Source organism: Micromys minutus (assembly GCF_963924665.1).
Source record: "Micromys minutus genome assembly, chromosome: 30".
NCBI lineage: Eukaryota > Metazoa > Chordata > Mammalia > Rodentia > Muridae > Micromys > Micromys minutus.
This window is the reverse complement of record NC_137965.1, coordinates 23,334,438-23,355,680: the sequence shown is the minus strand read 5'-3', so window position 1 is coordinate 23,355,680 and position 21,243 is coordinate 23,334,438. Positions and strand designations below refer to the sequence as shown.

General features: G+C 44.4%; 1 protein-coding gene across 1 annotated transcript; it reads left to right on the top strand.

Moving 5' to 3' along the window:
• Positions 1-1,533: 1,533 nt before the first annotated feature.
• Positions 1,534-20,982, top strand: LOC308439824 (uncharacterized protein C6orf118; the record flags this gene model as incomplete). The annotated part of the gene is made up of 10 exons (XM_080941739.1): positions 1,534-1,558; positions 4,245-4,951; positions 5,769-5,891; positions 6,875-6,934; positions 8,539-8,663; positions 12,136-12,198; positions 12,762-12,933; positions 18,195-18,248; positions 18,862-18,923; positions 20,907-20,982. 10 exons carry the CDS (start codon positions 1,534-1,536, stop codon positions 20,980-20,982), a joined length of 1,467 nt encoding a protein of 488 aa, XP_080797865.1.
• Positions 20,983-21,243: the final 261 nt, after the last annotated feature.

Sequence of the window (21,243 nt, the reverse complement as noted above, 5' to 3'; positions counted from 1 at the left end):
ACGTGTTAAATCTACTTCTTGTTCTTAACAGGTTTTTGTTGACTCCACACAAGCTAGAGTTATCTGGGAAGAGGAACCTCGGCTGAGAAAATTCCACAGTAACTGGCTTTTAGACAAGCCTGTGGGACATTTCCTTGATTAATGATTGATGTGGAAGGGCCCATTATGGGTGGTGCCACCCCCTAGGCTGGTGGTCCTGAGTGTGAAATAAATAGAAGCCGAGCAAACCACAGGAAGCAGGGCAGTAAGCAGCACTCCTCTGTGGCCTTCTGCATTATCTATCAGCTCCTGCCTCCAGGTTCCTGCCCAGTTTGAATTCCAATTTCCTTCAGGGTTGGAGTTTGACCTGTGCATTGTAAGCTGAAATTAACTCCTCCCCCCACACAAGTTGTTTTTGGTGGTAGTGTTTATGGCAGCAATAGGAACCCAAGACAGAGGCAGACTGTGTGTGTCCCCCCTTCCAACCCCTACTACCACCCCTGCCCTGAGCCTGACAGGGAAGAGGTTGAGAGTGTGGTTCCACAGTAGGGCGTTTGCCTCTGAGAACCTGGGTTCCAGTCTGGCACGGTAGAAAAGTTGTTAGTTTCTTCCCACACCAAATCCTGGCTCTGGGTCAGAATTCACTGCCCCAGTCATAGGTCAAGGTTATAGGTCACCTGAGGCCAGCTGCAACTTTCCTCTTCCTGGCTTTGCACAACATTTGGCCATTGCTGTTCAGAAGTCTCTTCCCTGGGGGGACCCAGGTGTCTGGTCCTTCCATCCCTCAGCCTTCAGAAGCCAAGACCCCCACACCCTTCCAGTACCACAGAGGTAGATTTCACAGTAAGGATGGGTGGGGACAACATGGCTAGGAAGCCTGGGATTTAATTTCAGAAAAATCCAGCTCGGTTTGACAAGTCAGTGGGTCACACCAATAACAATTGATAACTTCTCCTTCAATCACTTTAATGGATTCCTGAACAATAGGAGGGAGTATGGGTTTCACTGTATTCTTAGGGACCGGCACATATTTGACCCTTGACATTCTGATTTTTCTCATCCAAGAGGTAGAATGATTGTATCGTCATAAACCATGACTTGGATGAATTCTTTTCGGGTGTAGAAAAAGAAATTACCACTTTTCAGACGTGGGGGAGGTGCAGCTTTTCCTAGCACATGCCTTGTGCAAACCCCAGAGTTCTTTTCTCCCAGACTGAACTCTAGGATCTCAGTTGGTGGCCCAATTGGGTGTTCAGTAACACCATGGTCCTGTTCTTTAGCTGTGGTAGAGGCACTTGCACTGGGGAACCAGTTATCTTTTGTCCCATTCTCTGTCATGAATCTGCCTAGTTTTGTTTTGCAAAGTAAAGCCAGTGAGCACCTGCCTCCAGAGCTCCTTGGCCTGCTGAGGAGAGGTGGCTGACTCCTGGCTATTCTGTTATTCTGCCCCCCTGTGGCTGGGCTCCGGAATTACACTGTGGGGGCGGGGCTAGGAAGGTTTACTGTTTCCGTGGCAACAGCAGCTTCCGTTGGCAGCTACAGACCAGAGGGGCCATGGCTGAGGATCTGGAACCTGATTGTAAGTGGTCTACCTCTACTTTTGTGTTTGTCTGGCTCAGTTGATGTTTGACTGTCTGGGAAAGCTGGTTTCTCAGAAGGAGTTTTGAAAGTAAAAACCTTTCTGCTGGCAGAAAGTCAGCTCCTGGATCAGGAGGCTTTGCTTGGACCCAGAGACTCTTAGACCCTTCTGAAGCTTCAGGCAGCTGGCTATGTCTGTCTACAACCGGAAACAGAGAGCAAAGAACGCATGCGCATCAGTGCTCTACTTGGCTCACTTTCTTTCACTCTAGGGCCCGGCCAAGGAAACAGAGCCGGTCTTCCAACCTCAGTCCATTTAAGAAAAACCCCCAGAGCATGCCCACAGGACAACCTCATCTAGACAGTTTCTTTGGAGAGTTCCTTTCTGGATTCTATTTTGTGTTTGGGCTGATAAGAAAAAGTAACTCTCACCTTGGAGACTGTGTTATAGGATGTGTGTGAAAATGTATTATGGTGTGCAAGTGTGTGTCGGTAAGTACCTTGGAGGGAAGGGGATGGAGGGGCCCACTATACTAGTTCAATGCTTCTTTTCTTTAAAGCTGAGAACTTTGCTAAACTTCCTGTACCACACCACTCTCTTGAAACATGACTTATTGGTCAGAGAGGCAGGCAGACAGTCAGGTGTCTGTTTCAAATGCCTAGTTTATTGCCCATACATAAAATGGGGGTGGGTAGGGGATAACTTGTGTGAAATAAATCTTACAACCTAACAGTCCAGCTCTAAGTGGCATCATCAATATCTACTCAGGGACCATTGTTAGAGGTAGTGGCACCAAGCAGGTGGCAAATCTGATGGCCCAGTGCACAGCCAACCCTTGTGTCCACATCCAGGGTTGGGGAAGTCATTGAGGGGATGCTGGCTCCACTGCGGATGTCCCTTGAGAGCGTCGAGGCTAACTGGTACAGCCTCAGTTGTGCTTGGCCAGCATGCCGGACACTCAACACCCACAAAGGTCAGAGCCAGGCTGTTGGCAGGACATCTGCTGGGAGACATGGTCTCTTGTCATTAGAGTACGCATGTCCGCTGAGGCACATTGGAGACCAGCATCTGCTGAGCCTCCTGAAGCCTGGATTTTTATGACCCTTCTGAGGCCGGTCTAGTCTTTGCATGTATGGTGTGCATGTGTATGTTGCTCAGTACCTTGGAGGTAGGTATCCCTCCTAAAACATCCTAAAACATCTTAAATGAAGACCTCCTGTGTTTCATGAGCAGCGAGGCCCTGGAGTGAACAGGTGAGTAAGCTGGGCGGGGTCATGGTGCACATGCGCACTCTTTGGGCCCTGAGCCTGATTTCCTGCTGGTCACCTGATCCCAGAGCATTGCTGATTCCACCCAGGCACTCCCTTTTGCTGTTGCTGCTTCCTTGAAGTCAGGACAGTGAGAACAGCCTCCACTTTGTGTCTATATTTTGTTCTACACGTTCACTGCAGTCTCCTAATCACAGTCCTCCCTTGGTGATCACGGAGCTCAGATCTTTCACTATGTCCCAGTGCGTTTTCTTGCTCCACGGGGCTTGCTGGAATGCTGATCATAGAAACAAAAATAGAATCAGAGGCTGGTTGGGTTGAGAAATAAGGTCCAAACTGATCTTCATGTTAAAGGCCGTGGTTTGTATCTTCCATCCTGACCCCAAAAGACACATGTCTAAAAAAATACCATAATAAATAATACAAAACAAAATAATACCATATTAAAAAATAAAAATTTCAGGTATTTAATCAGCATTTTGTCCATCAACCCTGATGCTGTGTTTTCCTCATCAACAATCTACTTTAAACATCTTGTTTATCCTCAAAGCTGATTTGTTTTTCGGATCATTTGTGAGGGAGCCACAGTTGCCTAGGATCAGTGTAAGCTTCCTTGTCTCCAGGAAGTGCTTCTCAACCCTTGGGTTACCACCGTTTGGTGACTGAACGACCTTTTCAACAGAGGTGGCATGTCAGCCATCCTACATATTGGATATTTCCATTGACAACAGTCACAGCCACTGAATAAATTGTGCTTGGGGGTCACCATGACACAAGGAACTGTATTAACTGGTCACAGGGTTAGGGAGGTTGAGATCACCTTGCTAATTAGAAAAGCCTCACGGTGCAGCGTGGACCTTCTCACACACATTTCCCCTGCTTTTTATGTTCATGTTTTGGATGAAATGCGGGACTGTCAGTTTTGATAAAAGTCGCATTAGAATTTTATGAATTGATCAGTATTTTACGAACGATAAACATTTGTTTATCCTGCCCAGGACTCTCTCAGAAGTTCTGCCTCTGGTGGTGTTGATATCTGTGGACAGAAAATGATGCTCCAGGGTGCATAAAAGCAACCCTCGACAGACATCCCCTTGAGGCCAAGCTGACCTGGACCATCTCTGCCTGAGAGTCCATTCACAGGCAATTGAACCTTGTGTCCTGTTGACAGTTAATTATCCAGCACATTAGTCTGGAAGGGTTGTGAGTTTTACGCCTATAAGAGCTCCTAAGGTCCCCTCCTGTGTTCCCTATACTCAGCTACACCTGAGGTGGCCACAGGTATCTTGGACTTATAAGGATGACACTGGGTGCTATTTCCTTACCCTCTTTGATAACGCCTTTTTTCTGTGACATACATGTAGACATCCGTGGACGCAGGAGGGGCCACACTGTTCTCATTTTTCTCTCCTGAGCAGTTTACCTTAAGTGGAAACACTGTGAAACAGAGGAGGTTAAGACTCTGTGCAACCTGACGAAACTCCTGTCCCGACTGCAGGAGGACCACAGGAAGGACATCTGTGTGTACACTTCAGGACACCTGAACCCCAGGAACCTCTACAAGCCACCCGAGACCATTCTCCAGCACTGGCGCAATGCAAACAGGTCATGGGAGAAACCCACCTCCTCCAAATCCCCCATCTCTGGCTCCAGAAACCAACAAGCAGCAGAGATGAAGGATGCTTGGGTTCACTTTACAGTGAACACAGCCCTGCATCCTGACGACACACAGAGCTCGCCGCTGTTCAGGTACCTGAACCCACGCCTGCAGTCCCGTGCTCTCAAAAGAGGTGACCACTCCACATTTCCGCGGGAGGAGGAGGAAGAGGAACTAAGAGAAAGGTGTGTGTTTTCTCGGAAAACACACATAAAGGAAGAACTCAGGCTGCCCGAGATGAAAGTACTCAGATACCCAGAGGTAGTGTCCAGCCGCCAGTGCTCCAGGTCTGCCCCAGGCAGGGATGTATATAAGTATATCAGCTCCTACCTAGCTGGTATAACAAAAGCCGACAGATATAAGAAGTTCTTGAGTTTCCAAAGAGAAGTGCTGGCAAAGAAAGATCTCCTGAAGCACGATTTCACGGGAAGCAAGGTGGCTGTAATTCATGAGAACAGACTGAAGAAGGTAAGGGGAGGGGACTCTGCAATGCTGTCAACATGGGGCTGAAGCTCAAAGACCCTTGTGGGCCCCGACTCATCCTGAGGTGCCTCAGTTAGGTGTCCAGGCAGAATATGACAAAGCTGCCGGTGCCCCTAACACCAAGCATGGTCTATAAGGTGATGTTTGACAGGGATGGACTGGCAGTGAATTCATGGCCAGCAGTACTCAGTGATTGATGGGACAGCTATGGAAACACTGTATCTGGACCCCAGAAGAATGTCTCCCTTATCTCTTACAGAAGATGGGAGGGAAGAGTCTGGGCAAGTGATGGCACAGAGACTATTGGGTTAGAAATGATAGGGTACACTGATGAGGGGTGTGATGTGTGCAGTGACTGTGGGCTGAGAAGGAACCTTACTGACCAGAGCTGCACATTTTTGGGAAGAATTCAGGAGAGGAGAGAAAATGAGCCACGTGTCTGTTAGAAAGCCAAAGCCCAGGTTTTGGGCCTAAGTACATAGTGGGAAAGGGAAGGGTCTTGAGGGTGTATGTCAGGGTAGTGTGTGTGGGGGGTGGGGTGGGGTGGGGTGGGGTGGGAGGATAAGCCCCTGAGTGTGGGAAGCATAGGTGGATAAAGAAAATTAACCAAAGCAAATATACACAGTGACCTGGCTCTTAGCAGCTGAGGAAGGTAATCAGAGGCTTCCGGATTTGTCATTGTCTCTGCGCAGCCCAATGCCTGCGTAGCCTTTTCTGGCTGATTTCTCAGGATATAGTGTTCTGAAAGAGAAGCAGCAGGTCCCTGCCAGTTTCAGGAATTGACTCTCCGACTTCCCTCCAGGAGCTCCAGAAGATATGCACCTGCAACCCTCAGCAGTTCAACAGGTTGCAGGTCTTTGGGGAAATCTTTGAGAATATTTGCAACAGCTCTTTGATCTTTGGGGATCTCCTGAAAGAGATTAAGGTAATTTCACACATTTTTCCACGGGATGGTTGAGAACTGTCCATGGCAAGCATGATGCTGTGCACACACCACTGTTCACACATACACACAGCAGCTTGTGCACATAAGGATCTCATGCCTCACAGAAATTACAGTCCCCATTCCACAGAGGAAGGCATCAATCAGTCAGAGAGACTCATGGGGATCCACCCACTTTCTTGTCAGTCATCTGAGCCACAGGAAGCAAGCACTGGGTTGACTTGATGCTCAGTCACTATGATTTCCTGCCAGAGCTTCCCAACTATGGGTCCAGAACAACAAAGTATATAAACTAGTTTTCTGAACTAGGCACTGGCACGTTTATATCTTTTGAAGTTTTTAAAGTTTGTCATGGTTTTGTGATGGAAATAGCAGTGTGGACTCCAGTTTGGAAGTGAAGTTGTTCAATGCCTGTATTGAACCATTTTCTGTTGCTGCGATTAAACACCAAACCTAAAAGCAAGATATGGATAAAAGTGTTTATTTTAGCTTATGGTTCTGGAAGGATAAAGTCCATCATAGTGGGAGCCATAGCATCAGACAGGTAAGACATGGCAGCTGGTTGATCAAAGTTTTATCCATGCACAGAAATAAGAGCAATAACAGGAAACAGGGCCAGGCTGTACATACTCAAAGCCTGCCTTCAGTGGCTCACTTCCTCCATTACCAGCTAAAGGTGTTACCAACTAAAGGCTCCAAATGTGTTCAAATACATGAGCCCATGGAGAATGATTCTTCAAAACCACCACAAAGTCTGTGCTGTGGTCTAATCTCCCTAACGGCAAGTCTAGCCAGCTTGTGAGCAGACAAGGCATGGGGAGTGACAGAAAGACATGTGGTATCAACCTCTGGCCCCTGCACGCACACATGGCTGGTTGTGCATATAAGTATCTAATTCAATTAGCCCATTCCCATACATGAGCCTGGAGACATTCTGTGTTTTGTGTGTATGTTTGTTTGCACAGGATGAATATGAACTCTACATGGCAGCTCTCCTGGACTCGCAGCCCACAGCACAGTATCAGGTAATAACCACCAGGAAGAACACCAAGAGAGCCTGCATGTTCATGAATTTGTATCTCAGGAGACTCTCAACCCAGGAAGCCCCAGTGGCTGGTCTGTCCGCCTTTCTTTCTTTTCTTTTCTTTCTTTCTTTTTTTTAAGGGATGATACTTATACCAAGCTAAAGTACTTGAGGTGAGGATCTGGCCTGTTCATTAAAACAGTACTGGATCAATCCCTAACCATAGCCACCACACATAGGTGTGTTCCACCAGGAACATAAATGGTACTACAGTGATTACCAGAAAATAGCATCCTGTTGTCACTCAGACTAGGTAGATGGTTGGTGTCCCGGAGCCACAATACAGATCACTGGCTCCTCACATAACTGGTGAGAGCTTTCCCATCAGGCTCAGTGGGAAAGTGGGTCAGTAGGTTAGTGGGTCAGTGGATTAACAGGTCAATGGGTCAGCATGCAGTGTTCTAGTAGGGAATGTTTCATGGGCATTACAGAGAACTCTAAAAGCTCTAAGAAACTGATCCCTTGAGATTAGTAACTCTATCTTCTAAGTAGAAAGTATAATTTCTTACTTTATATGACAAAAAAGACAAAACCCAAAACAACAACAACAAAAATAGAAACCAACAACAGCCCCCAAACCGCAGCATGCAAAGTCAGTTCAATGTTGCATTTTAATCAAAAACCACAAGTGGGTATTGTACCCTGTGTCCGGTGACTTTGTGCTATATGATAATAAGCATGGGGAGGTAGCTCAGCAGTTAAATCGTTGGCTGCTCTAAATCATTGGCTGCTCTTACAGAGGACTCAGGTTTTGTTCCCCGCATCCTCATAGGTGGCTCAGAACCATCTGTAATGCCTGTTTAAGGGGATCTGATTCCCTCTTCTGACATTCACAGACACTACACATGCCTGTGGTACACTGACATATACGCAGGCAAAATACGCATACACATAAACATTAAATAAATATATAAATAAAAAGTAGATGGATGGATGATAGATAGATGATAGATAAACAAACAGATGGATGGACGCTAACTAGTAAACGCAGCCCCGTCTCAGAGGACTGAGCAGCGTCTGCACTCACAGACTTCGTGCTGTTAACACTGCAATGGAGCAGAAAATTCATCCCCACATCTCAAGCATCACAATGGAGGAGCTGGCGGGTGTCCAGAGCTCTTCTTCCTATCCCCGAAGCCCAGAGGATCTCCTCAATAAAGCAGAGGCCACCAGCCTGAGCTGGTATTATCCAGCATGAGCGCCACATGTCTTTATGGCCACATAAAAATTGGTGATTAGTATTGTCTCTCATACATTTGATATAATTAATAATGATGTATACAGATCTTTAGTCTGTGTGTTTTCTCAACTGAACTCTACAAAGAAACTGTAAAACCTTTCTTATTAAGAATTCTCAGGAAAATGAAAGTCTTCAGCTATTGTGAAAAATATTTTACTTGGAACTTTGCCAATATTTTCTCCTTTCCTCCAGCCCTCCCAAGGCACAAATTTAGTCAGAATTCACATTGGGCCATACTCAAATAACAGCCCAGCCAGAGCATCGTACCTGATCATCTTACACTTGTGTGTGCTTTGTTCTGGTAGCGTCTCCTGGCTGAAGTCAAGGGCTTGGAGAAGAGCCCTGTGCACAGCACTGACATCGAGCAAGCCAGAGAGCATCTGAGGAAGCTCCAGCACGCTGCCCTGGCAGCCCTGGAGCACAATGACAAGTAAGGGACCAGCTGTGTGATTCTGGTAATGTTTCTGTTGGCGCTCAACACCACCCTAATCTCTGTGATGAGCAGTAGCCACGTTTCTCCTGCATTGTTTCGGGTGGTGTGTTATCTGCACCAGGGTTGTCCCATTAACCTGGACTCTTCTGTAAGCACCGACATATGACTATGGTGGACCAAGTAGACTGTCCTGATGGCAAGCTGTTGGAAGTCTTTGAAGGATCCTTCCTGAGGACCTTCTGATGGGACAGAGAGTGGCAGGGTCTGATTCTGCTAGCTTAGAACACTCTGTAGCTGCCCTGAGCAGTTATACAGAATGAAGTTACTATTGCCACTTGTAAAGGCTAACATATAAGATACCAGAGCAATTCTAAACCAACCTAACAAAAACTGTTCTAAGAAGCAAGAACTTGAGTGTGTTGTCAGCGTGGAACCAGAGGGAGAGAATGCTGCCACTCACTTTAGTTCGCTCTAAAGTCCTCTCAAAGCATGGCCACCATGAACTAACTCCTGCCCTCCCCAAGGACATTAAGGATTGGCTAGAGATGATCACATTGCACCTTGTAGGTGACACTTCCTCAGGCTTAGGCCAAGTGTTCCCCTTGTAACCACGTGTCCCTCAATATTTGTGCTGCTCCTGTCTGAAGTGTCCACTTAATTCTCTTAGAGGCCCTGACTGGAGGACTTAGGTCTAAGTGTGTGGTCAGGTCAGACAGAGAGAAGTAACAGAAAAGTCATAAAATGGACGTTTGCTATTTATGAATCCCAGAGAAGGCAACACATACCACAAGGACAATGGGGGAATCATAACATTACAGACGATGTATATTTAGCCAGTACGAAGACAGAGAGAAGGGGCATGGGCAGGGTCTGCTCCAGAGCATCATGCAGCCTGTGTCTGGCTGGAGCTCTAGGGTAGCCTCTAAGCATATCTGTCATGCTCAGGAAATCACAGTGACCAATGAGTCACTGCAGGGTACTCCGTAGGTCCACCCTTCGGGTGTGGTCCATGTGACAAGTCAAGAACTTCATTTCTAGCTGTTCCCTATGAGATCATTCCAGAAGGCTGGAAGGTAAGGAGGAGATGGTAAGAGCAGAGAGCTGATGATTCAACGATTCTACCTTGAGGCTGGTGTGTAAGTCAGACTCACATTCAGAAATGTAAAATTTCACTGCCGAAGTATCCAGAGTTAAAAACTGAAAGTAGAAGCATCACCACTCTCCACTGTCCATCTGCTGCTTCAGAGAGCACCCAAGAGAGGGGTGGAGCCAGAAGCCAGAAGAACTGAAGAAAGCCACTTGGGGAGAAGGAGGAAGACTCCACCAAGCACAGGAGCACAGTGAACCAGATGGGTGGAGCGTAGAGTCTTGGCCATGATGGCAGTAATGATTGTGAAGGTGATGAGGAGGAGGGGGAGGAAGGGGAGAATGATAGTGATGATGGTGATGTTGGTGGTGATGGGGATGATGGTGTTGGTGATGAGGATGATGGTGTTGGTGATGGGGATGATGGTGGTGATGATGATCTGGTCATGTTGATATTAATTCCAAGGGAAAATGTATCAACTAGATGTTCTCAGAAGAGCATTTCAGGGCATGAAAACAACCACAAGGCAGAAACGTAAAAGCTAAGCACAGAAATTAGATGATGACAACAACAACCCAATAAAACATGACACACTAAACTAAGGAAGGAGCTGAGAGAGTAAGAAATACACAATCGGTGGGAACTTAGCTTGATATGCTCAAGAGTTGTTTAGGGTGAGAATACCAGGCACAGATAGTGGACCATGAGCAGGAAACCAGCCAAGGGAACAGAACTGAGAGCAGACTGAGATTCAGTAGGAATGACAGCTAAGCAAATAAAATCCAACTCACATAGAGCTGAAGAAATACAGAATAGCAGAACAAAGAATTCATCATGTGTAAGAGTAGGCCATTGGAAAGATCAGAAGACCACACCCTCCAAATTTACAGCCTCTGTTCTATCCACTGAGACCTCAGTCTAGAATGTGGGAAAATGCTAAACCATTAAGCACTGTGTAGACGTGTGGCTTTAAGCCATCTATGGTGTCATCTTCAAATGGAGCAGAGCAATCCCCTGGGCACATGCAGCACGTGCCAGAATCCCTCGGAAATATAGGAGGCATAAGATATTCAGTTCCACCAACACAGAGCAAAAATGCAGAGAGCCTTCAGTGGTCATTTGACCTCTTTTTCTATATTTTTTATAATTTACTTCTAGTCAAACATAGTAGCTGTTGTAAATTCTTCCTTTGAGATGCATGCAAAGGCATGGAGGACTGCGTCAGGATGCTTGTGCCTTCATTATATGTGTGCTATAGGAGTGTGTTTCCATGTGAATGTGGATGAATGTTAATGTGCTTGCCTATGTAGAGGCAAGAAATAAATACTGGGTGCCATCTGCTGCTTTCTACCCATTGAACCTGGAACTTACCAGTTGGCTAGGCTGATTAACCAGCGGGCCCCTGGGGTCCTGTTGTGTTTCCTCCTCCATGTGTGAGGATTACAAGTGTGTGCTTTTCACAGGGGTGCTGGGGTTCAGACTCGGGTCTTCCTGACAGCACAGCAAGCACTTCAGCCACCAAGCCATCTCTCCCGCATTTTTCTCTCCTCTTTTTCCTGTCTCCCATCTTTCTTTCTATGTGTTCAGGTGTGTACATGCCACAGTGTATGTATGGATGTCAGAGGACAGTTTATGGCTGTCTGTTCTCTCCCTCCACCCTGTGGGGCCCAGGGACTGAACTTGGTTAAGCATCTTTATCCACTGAGTCATCTTGTTAGCCCTCCATTTGTTTTGAATCAGTGATCTTTAATGATACGTATGCAAACTTACTGAGAAAATGTCTTTCCTTGGTAACCGGACTTTAGAGCCATCTCCAGAGTGCATTTTGTGTTAGAAACTTTGGCGATCAATGTAAATGTCTCAGTAAGTTAAAAGACTGAGGTGCTGGGGCTGGAGAGTATCCTGGTCGAGAGAACGTGTTTTACGAAAGCCTAAGGATGGCCATTCAGATCCTCAGCACCCATATACATGCAGGTTAGGTGTGGTGGTTCCCCTGTAGACTCAAGTGAGAAACCCTGCCTCAAAGTATAAGGTGGAGAGTGATTAAGGAAGATACTTGACACCAACCTCTGCCCTCCAGGAATATAGGTGTTACTGGCATATCCACAACAGAATACACGAGTGTACACACACACACACACACACACACACACACAAACATACACACTCATACACATATATACACACATATACACATACACATATACACACTCATACACAAACATATATACACATGCACATACATAAACATACATATGACACACACATACACAAATACACATAAACACACACACACACACACACACACACATAACTCATGCTATAAAATGGTCAGAATCAGCAGGGTTGCTGTTTCATGACTGTTTTCTTATTGATTTTTAGACTCAGAAATGACTTGGAGGCCGAGAGCTTATTGCTGCAATCTGCTAAGGAGAAATCAGGTGAGTACTTTGCAGTGCTGCCTGCTGCCCTTCTTCTATCTTCTCTGGGTGTCTGGATACAAGTACCTCTCCTCCCCATGCCATTCACCTCCCTAATTTCTGTTCACACCTCGGCCTTGAGTTCCTCAATTTTTGACAGATTCTCCTTAAACCTGAAGCAACTCTGTGTTGTTCACATGAGTCTCTCCAGGACAACTACCCCCATCATTTTCATGAAGTGTCTTGCTAGTACTGCTAGAAAGCAAACCTGGGAGAGATTTTGCTTGTCATTCACAACTGGCCTTCTCCACCTCGCTCAGTTTCTGCAAAACTGGGCATTACAAATACTTACAGATTATATGAACTCATCAAGTGAGAATTACCCTATTTCTTAGATAATTTTTATTAATATGTTTGAGTTACACTAGGCTATTTGTTACATATCTGTATACATAATATATTATATGTGCATAGTTACACTATAGTTGTATGTAACACGTATGACATTACATGTACCACACTTAACAAGAGCTGAAACACTAAACATACATAATAACTGTTTTCAAAACTACTTTCAGAATTATCTAGTAGGAGAATACACGATGAGAAACAACTCACTCTGATTGAAATGGTGGAGAAGAGGAGATGTGAAATCTTTGAAAAATGGGATGAGATTAAAGCACTTGAGAAACACATCAAAGAAACAATGGTGCATTCGAGAGTGTCAGGTATCACCGAGAATGGCATTAAAAGCATAGAGGTATGCAAATTATCTACATAAATACTTATGTCTATCTTGCTTAAAATCTCACAAAGCTTAGTCCAAAATAGGCTCTCCCGTCAAATGGTAAAGTGGCTGTGTAGAGCAATGGGGGTTTGACTGAGACAAGAACAGAGGTGGCAGGAGTCTGTGTCCCTGTCAGAGCTTTGGAACAAGGAGACACAGAGCCCTGTGGAATGTGACCTAATAGGACAATAGGACCTCCTGTTGCTAGACCCATGGATTTTAGCAGTGCTGTGTGTGTGTTTTTTTTTTTTTTTTTTTTTGTTTTGTTTTTTGTTTTTTGTTTTTAACACAGAACAGGAATTATTAAATACACAGAAGGACAAAATTGGTCTAAACAGTAGATAGGACTGTAAGTTCTTATTAGCCCACTATTCTTGTAACTCAGTGGTGCTTACATATCCCTGGCATTTTCCAACTCCTTACAGAGGCAGGCCAGAAGAGGGTATTGTATTCCCTGGAGCTGAAATGAGTGTTTGTGAGCTGCCTGGGGTGGTGGGTGCTGGGATCTCTGGGTCTCTAGAAGAGCAGGAAGTGCGCTTAACTGCTAAGCTGTCTCTCCAGCTTCAGTGCCTTTCAACAGATCATGCTTAGTCACCTGTTATTGCCGCTGTGGCTGCATGTGCTACTCTAAATGCAAGCATATCTTGGTGATGCTGTAGGCTGCTTTTCTAGACACCACATCAGAGCAAGCATCACCTTCAGGTGGGCTCTAAGAATTACTCGATTTCTCGGTGCATGTAAAATTATGGTTGTACTCTATGGCAGAAAATGACATGCTTGATGGCAGGGTGTTTTCAACACAAATGAACAGCCACTGCTGAAACATGCTGGGGTTCTTCCGGACGGCTGGGCACGCTCGTACAGGCTTGTCACGGGCCTCCAGTTTCTAAGACTAAGAGGCAGAATCTGTGAAACATGATGTAGCAAAGTAAATCAAGTGACATGTATTTGAACTCTCTGGTCATTTTGAGACAGGTTTCATATAACCTGTGTGACCTCAAAGTCACTATATAGCTAAGGACAACCATGAACTCCGAATCTCAGCTTCCCAAGTCCTGGATTAATATGTCCCCATACCTGGCTTCCACATTTGTATTTCACTTTGCCACTAATACCAGGTCACTGAGTATTTCTCTGTCATTCACTATCCACAGGGTTTGACTCAAGGTCTTTCCTATTATTGTGCCTCATGTTCAACAGTTTAAATATCCATTTTATTTTTTTCCTTTTATTGAAAGTAGATTTTTTTTCTCACATAATACATCCTGATTTAGGTTCCCCTCCTTCTGCTCCTCTCTGTATCTCCATCCAATACACCTCCTTTCTGTCTCTCACTAAAAAACAAACACATTGCTATGGGATAATACTGAAATAATGTATAAGAAAAAAAAATCTAACCCAGCACAACTGGACAAAACAAAGAGAAGGAAAATGTTGGAGGAGGCATAAGAAGAGATCCCCTTAACTGCACACTCAGGGATCATAAAAAAGACCCACTCATCTGCACACTCAGGGATCATAAAAACACGTAACTGGAAGTCATAATATGTACATAAAGGACACGTAGGCTAAAAAGAAAGAAGAAATATATATGCGATAAAATAAAACTTAAGATTAGAAAAAAGAAAGAGCCTTGACATGACATTATGAGACAAAGGACCTCCAAAGATGCCGTCGAATTCATTTTCCGTTGGCCATCTATCTGTGGACATGCAGCCCACCCTTAAAAGTAGTTTATGTTCCTGGTGAGACTTCCTTGAAGGAAACTCAATTTTCCTTTGCAAATGGTTACCCATTGGAGCTAGCTTCTGTGTTAGGGATTGGGGACATGTGTCTTCTCTAGAATCTCAAGTGGTGCAGACACGTTCAGGCCCTGTGCCTGCTTGCCACCATCCCTGTGAGTTCATAGTTGTGTTGGTTATGTTCACTTAGAGGCCTTTGTCTTCTTGGTTTTACCATAGGTTTCTGGGCTATCTAGTCTCAGGTTCTTGGTTACCAAGCAGTGTTGGGTATGGATTCCATCTCATGGAGGGGGCCTTAAATCAAATTAGGTACTTGGCTGGTTACTGCCACCAACTACGTGCCATCATTGCCCTTAGCCTACTGCAGGAAAGATAGTACTGTAGATCCAAGGGTTTGTGCTTGGGTCGGTGTTTATGTTTCTCCTTTGGTAGCATGCAGAGTGCCTTCTTGTACCAAAGTTGCTAGCATGTAAGTATGAAGGTTCTATGTAGGCACCAGCTCAACTTCTCTGTGTTTAACATGTTGTTGTGTGGTTATAAGGCCTTGCCATCAGATTGTTGAGAATAACTTCCAATCTTGGCAGTGGCTTCATTCGTTTTTTATGGGACCCCTTTGGCCAACAACTCAATTAGATGTGATATAGTCCCATATTGAAAGCTTCATTTGGTGACAAGAGATGTCCAGTTGGTGCATCATCTCCCCCATCATTTGTCAATTTCATTAAAATCTGTTTCAAACATGTATATGTTTTAGGAAGCTTCCAGTGTTAGGTTTCCACGCTGCTCTCCCCCATCCTTTCTCCTTTGTCCTTCCCCTCCATCCCTGTCTCCATTTAATGCTCCTGTTCCACCCCTGTAACCATCCACCCATAACTGTCCATTCTATTTATCTTTCCTAATGAGATCTCCCTGTACCTCTTAGTTTCTTATTTCATACCTAATCTCCGTGGTTCTATGGATAGTTACTTGGTTATTGTTGACTTAACAGCTAATATCTACATATAAGTGAGTACATAGCACATTTGTCTATCTGGGTCAAGGTGATCTTTTCTTTTTTTACTAGTTCTATCATTTACCTGTACTTTCCATATGTATATGTATATATATATGTCTTAGTGATGCTCCATTGTGTAAATGTACCACATTTTACTTGTCTACTCTTCTGTTAAAAGACATCTAAGTTGTTTTCAGCTTCTTGCTATTATGACTAGAGCATCAATGAACATGGTTGAGCGAGAGCAAGTGTCTCTGTGGTAGGGTAAAGCATCCTCTGGGTACATGCCCAAGAGTGATATCGCTGGACCTTGAGATAGATTTCCATCTTCCTGAGGAACTGCCACACTGATTTCCAGAATGGCTGTTCAAGTTTGCACTTCTACTTGTAATGGATGAATCTGTAGATTGTCTTTGGTAAGATGGATAGTTGTACTATGTTAATCCTACTGATCCATGATTGTAGGAGATCGTTCCATCTTCTGATACCTTCTTCGGTCTCCTCCTTCAACTACTTGAAGTTTTATCATACAACTTTTTCACCTGTTTTGTTAGAGTTACCCTAAGATATTTCATATTATTTGAGGCGATTGTGAAAGGCGTAGTTTTTCTGACTTCTTTCTAAGTCTATCAGTCATTTGTATATAGGAGAAGTACTGATTTTTCTCAGTTAATTTTCTACCCAGCTATCTTGCTGAAAGGGTCTATCACCTGTGGGAGTTCCCTGGTGGAATTTTTAGGGTCACTTATGTATATTGCCACATGATCTGCAAATAAATATATGTTAACTCCTTCCTTTCCATTTCCATCCCCTTGTTCTCCTTCAGGTGCCTGTTACTCTAGCTAAGCCTTCAAGGGCTATGTTGAATAGATATGGAGAGAGTGGACAACCTGTTCTGTTTCTGTTTTTAGTGGCACTGCTTTGCATTTCTCCCCATTTAAGTTGATGCTGGCTATGAGCATTCTCTAAACTGCCTTTATTATGTTGACATGTCACATGCAATCTCTCCAGAACTTGTATCATGAAGGGGTGTTGGATTTTGTCAAAGGTCTTTTCTGCATCTAATGAGATGATTGTGTGGTACTTTTCTTTCACTTTGTTCATACAGTGGATTAGATTTGTTGATTCTCACATATCGATCACTGGAATGAAGCCTATTTGATCGAGGATGATCTTTTTTATGTGTTCTTATATTGTTTGCAAGTATATTCATAAAGGAGGTTGGTCTGTAATTTTCTTTGTTGGCTCTTTGTGTGGGTTTGAGTGCCAGTGTAACTGTGGTTTTTTAAAGTGAATTGGGCAATGTGCCTTCATTTCCCTCAGTTTGGGTTTTCTTTCTTGATTCTATTTCTACTTTCAGATCTTTAACCCTTTATTCATTACCTTCCATTGTTGTTTTTTTCATAAAGGCTATTTTAATGTGTTTGTCTAGTGTTTCAGCTGCATTGCAATACTGAGAGCCGGCCGTGGTAGGGTTGTTGGGCTTTGGTGATGACATATTGTGCTGGGTATTTCTGTTGTTTGTATTATATATACTGGCCTCTGGATATCTGGATTTTGGAAGACTGTAATTCTGGATGCTGATATGTGGTCTTGTCTTTGTTGGGTAGATATTTTGTTCTTTGGTGTCTATTTCCCTCTCTGGTCCTTAGGATAGTGTGGTGGCTTGGTAGGGAATGCTCCTGGGGTCCTATATGTGTGGCCATGGGTAAAAAGTGTTTTCTAGGTATTTTGGGAGCTGACACTTAGGAATGGTTATAGAATAGCAGGGATGGGCTGAAGGGGTCCACAGGAGGAAGAAAGGCAGGATCTTCTTTGTCCTCTGGGAATGGGGCCACAAAATGAGGAGAGGCTACAACAGGTAGTCTGCTACAGAGTTGGGGGATGGGACTGGCCATTAGATATGAAGGAGAGAAAGAAGAGTGAGGATCCAAAGCTCACCCACCTGCTTAGCTGGCCTACTTGTTGCTCAGACTTGGCTGGCATGTTGGGAGCTGAGAAACAGGATGCATGGGGAGGAAGGTTGGAGGAAAAGATCTATGTGATCTGGGGTGGGGGTGTAATGGGGGCAGAGAGAAAGGGCTGCAGCTGGTGATCTGAGACAGGGAAGAGATAAGGCCTCCAGCTTCCCAGAAAGTGCCTGCTGAGGTTGGGGGCTGGGATAAAATATGGATGGGGGAAAGGAAATTTCGAAGGGACCATCTATGTGCTCAACCAGAGATAGGTCTGGGGAAAGGGAGGTTGCTGCAAGCAGTCTGTTGATGAGCTGGGGACTATACTGGGGGATTGGATTTGGAGGAGCTCAGGGACAGGTGAAGATCTGTAGTGCTAACTTACCTGCTTCCCTGACCAGAGTAAATACCTATTCTAATATAATGTGGTATTGAGCACTCTGGAATTTATAACCACACCAGTCTTACAATGCCTTTTGAATTTCATAGGCAAAAAGTCTCAACCATTTCTTAAGTGTCTTTTTTTTAAAAACCATTTGATTTCAGAATGAAGCTATAAAGTTGGAAACAACAAACAGAATCTTAAGGAAGAAAATAAAAGTAAGGTATCTTTTTAATATGCAGACCTGTGTTTATTAGTACAAGTGTTTCCCGAAGTGTCTGCCTACCTGTGTCATCAAAAAACCACAGCTTTCTCCTTGGGAAATAGCTTTCTGCAATGTTAGGAGTCTGCGCAGGCCTTAGCCCTGAGAGAACAGGCCTCTCGGAAGCAAGTGCATTAATGCATAGGACCTGGATTGTGGACTGTACCACTCATAAGCACTTCTCTAACTCTCTCTCTCTCTCTCTCTCTCTCTCTCTCTCTCTCTCTCTCTCTCACACACACACACACACACACACACACACCTTGAAATGCAGAATAACGGCAAATGCAGCCAGCAATAGGACACCGACAATTGCCACTTATGTCATAGCTCTGCATGCCTGGGCTCTTTGCCTCCGAGATGGGCATGGTGTGATTAGTGTGCTGTGCCTGTTACAGTCATCAGTGTTGCACCTTATTGCTACCATACATGACCAATGTCATGAATTTCTACCATACATGACCAATGTCATGAAGTTCTACCATACATGACCAATGTCATGAAGTTCTACCATACATGACCAACATCATGATGCTCTAGATGACCAAAGGATTTTCTCATCCCTGCAGGTTATTGAAGGCCATATAAAGCAGCTCATAAAAAGGAGTAAGATCAGCGAGGAGGAAATGCAGTAAGCACTGACAATGTGTTTTAAAATGTGTGTGTGTGTGTGTGTGTGTGTGTGTGTGTATGTGTGTGTGTGTGTGTATGTGTGTGTGTATGTGTGTGTGTATGTGTGTGTGTATGTGTGTGTGTGTGTGTGTGTGTGTGTGTGTGTGTGTATGTGGTGTCTGTGCATGCCTGTTTTTTCCATACCTAGGGGCACACATGCAGGTGTGGATGTGCATGTAGAGGGCACAGTTCAACAAGGAGTCTTTCCTATTTGCTCTCCACCTTATTCATTGGAGGAAAGTCTCTTGTTTGAACCCAGAGGAGACTGATTTGATTAGTCTCACAGGCAGCTTGCCCCAAGGATCCTATCCCCACCCCATGTGGGCTGGGATTACAGGCAGGTTGCCTCTGTGCCTACCTGCCACTTATGTGGGCCCTAGGGATATGAACTCTAGTCCTTACATTTGCATGACATGTGCTTTACCCACTGATAGATCTTCCCGGCCCTATGCCAGACAGTATGCTAGAAAGATATTGGTGTACTATCATCCACTTGAAAGCAGATAAGGCTTGACAGCCCTTTGAAGTATGTGCCTCCGTGAGTGCTGATTTTAACAATGCATGCATTGTCTTGACGGGTGACTACTTAAGGGTCTAGACCCTCAATATGTACATTTCCTCTACCAGTATATGGGTAGTTTCCTTAGAAGAAGCTAAGGATTAGGGTGAAGTTCCAGGGGCAGGGACCAGGAGTGTGAGGACAGCGTGCAGCTTTGTGTAGCCATCTTCACTAAACCTGCACAGCTTTTAATGATAACAAAACCTCTTCAGATCCTATACACATCTAAACTTTGAACTTAAAAAGTAAACGAGGGCTGGCGAGAGGCTCAGCAGGCGAAGTACTCAACCCTAAGCTTAATTAACCAGAATTTGATCAGTGATTTACAGCGATCTGTCTCCTGCAAGTTGTCCTCTACCTCCACATGTGCCCACATGTACCTGTCTGTGCGTGTGCATACCTACACACAAAACGAAATGCAATACAAAATTAAAAGGGAAATGGTTGATTTGCAGAATCTGTTATGTGCTCCTTCTTTTGTGTGGTCACTTCTCTGAAAGTTGGAACTGAGTTCAAAGCTCATGACTTTGTAGAGATGGAGCAATAGAAAAACATGCCGGCTGAAATCTGGGAAGGTATATTTACATCACCATGGAGACCATCCTTGGCCATCATTGGCCTGGACCCGACAGCATCATTCTGCCTCCTTAACTATCTATGCCTGTGAGTTTCCTCATAGGTCTAGGAATGGCTGTTTTTAGGCATCCGTGGTCCAAGGCAAAACATAAATAGCTAACAGCTTCTTCTCTGATGCATACATACATGTACACATATGCATACACACATATCTACACCTGTTCTCTCTATGTATATGTAAGTATATATATATGTGTGTGCTTCTACATCTGGAGATACATATATATATAATATATATACATGTATGTGCACATATATGTGTGTGTTGTCTCTCCTGATGTAGAAAGGTGGTCTTTTCCAGGGACTTCCTCACATATCTCACTGGCTAGCATTAGGTCGCAACACAACCTGCAGTTGCAGGGAAGGGCAGAAAACAGAATCCACTTTCTCAGCAGAAACTCTATGCAGCTCCCTGTCATGCTGGAAATCAGCAAGAACAATGATACAGTTGCACAGACCCGACTGGGAAGCTGCCTTTCCACTCTGGCACATGGATGTCCTGGAAGGCATACATCTGCACAGTGTCATCAGTCCAGAGGGTGCTTAAGGGGTAACCCTCAAATCCTAGAGAAGCTCTGTGGCATTCAAGGCCAAAACTCTGACAACAAAACAGCTTAACACAAAAGTTGTTGATCCACCCTTGTCTGTTTGGTTGAATCTGTCCTGCATGGTCATTTGGACTTATTCTTTTCTCCCAATGTTTATGTTTCTTCTAATCCATTGCACTTGCTTCTTGTATGTTTTAAGGACTCTGTGGGATCTCGTTAGGGAATATTCAGATGTTGAGGATGTTGAAGACGACATTGAAATGCTTGAAAAATGACTGGAAGTCCCTCTTCCCTCCATCATCTGGATAGGTCGATGGAGATATTTCTTTTTGTCATGTTTTCCACTGATAACATCAGTGTGGGACGTGCACCATCCTAAGAATGTTGATAGATATATCCTCTGTGTGATTCATTTGACTATACATATGCATACTGGTCCTTAGTTAATCTTTTATTCAGTAACTTTCAATTGGACAAAACACGTTTGAATATTTAATAAGAATGAAGATTGAGTCCTACTGGGATGTAGATCGGTT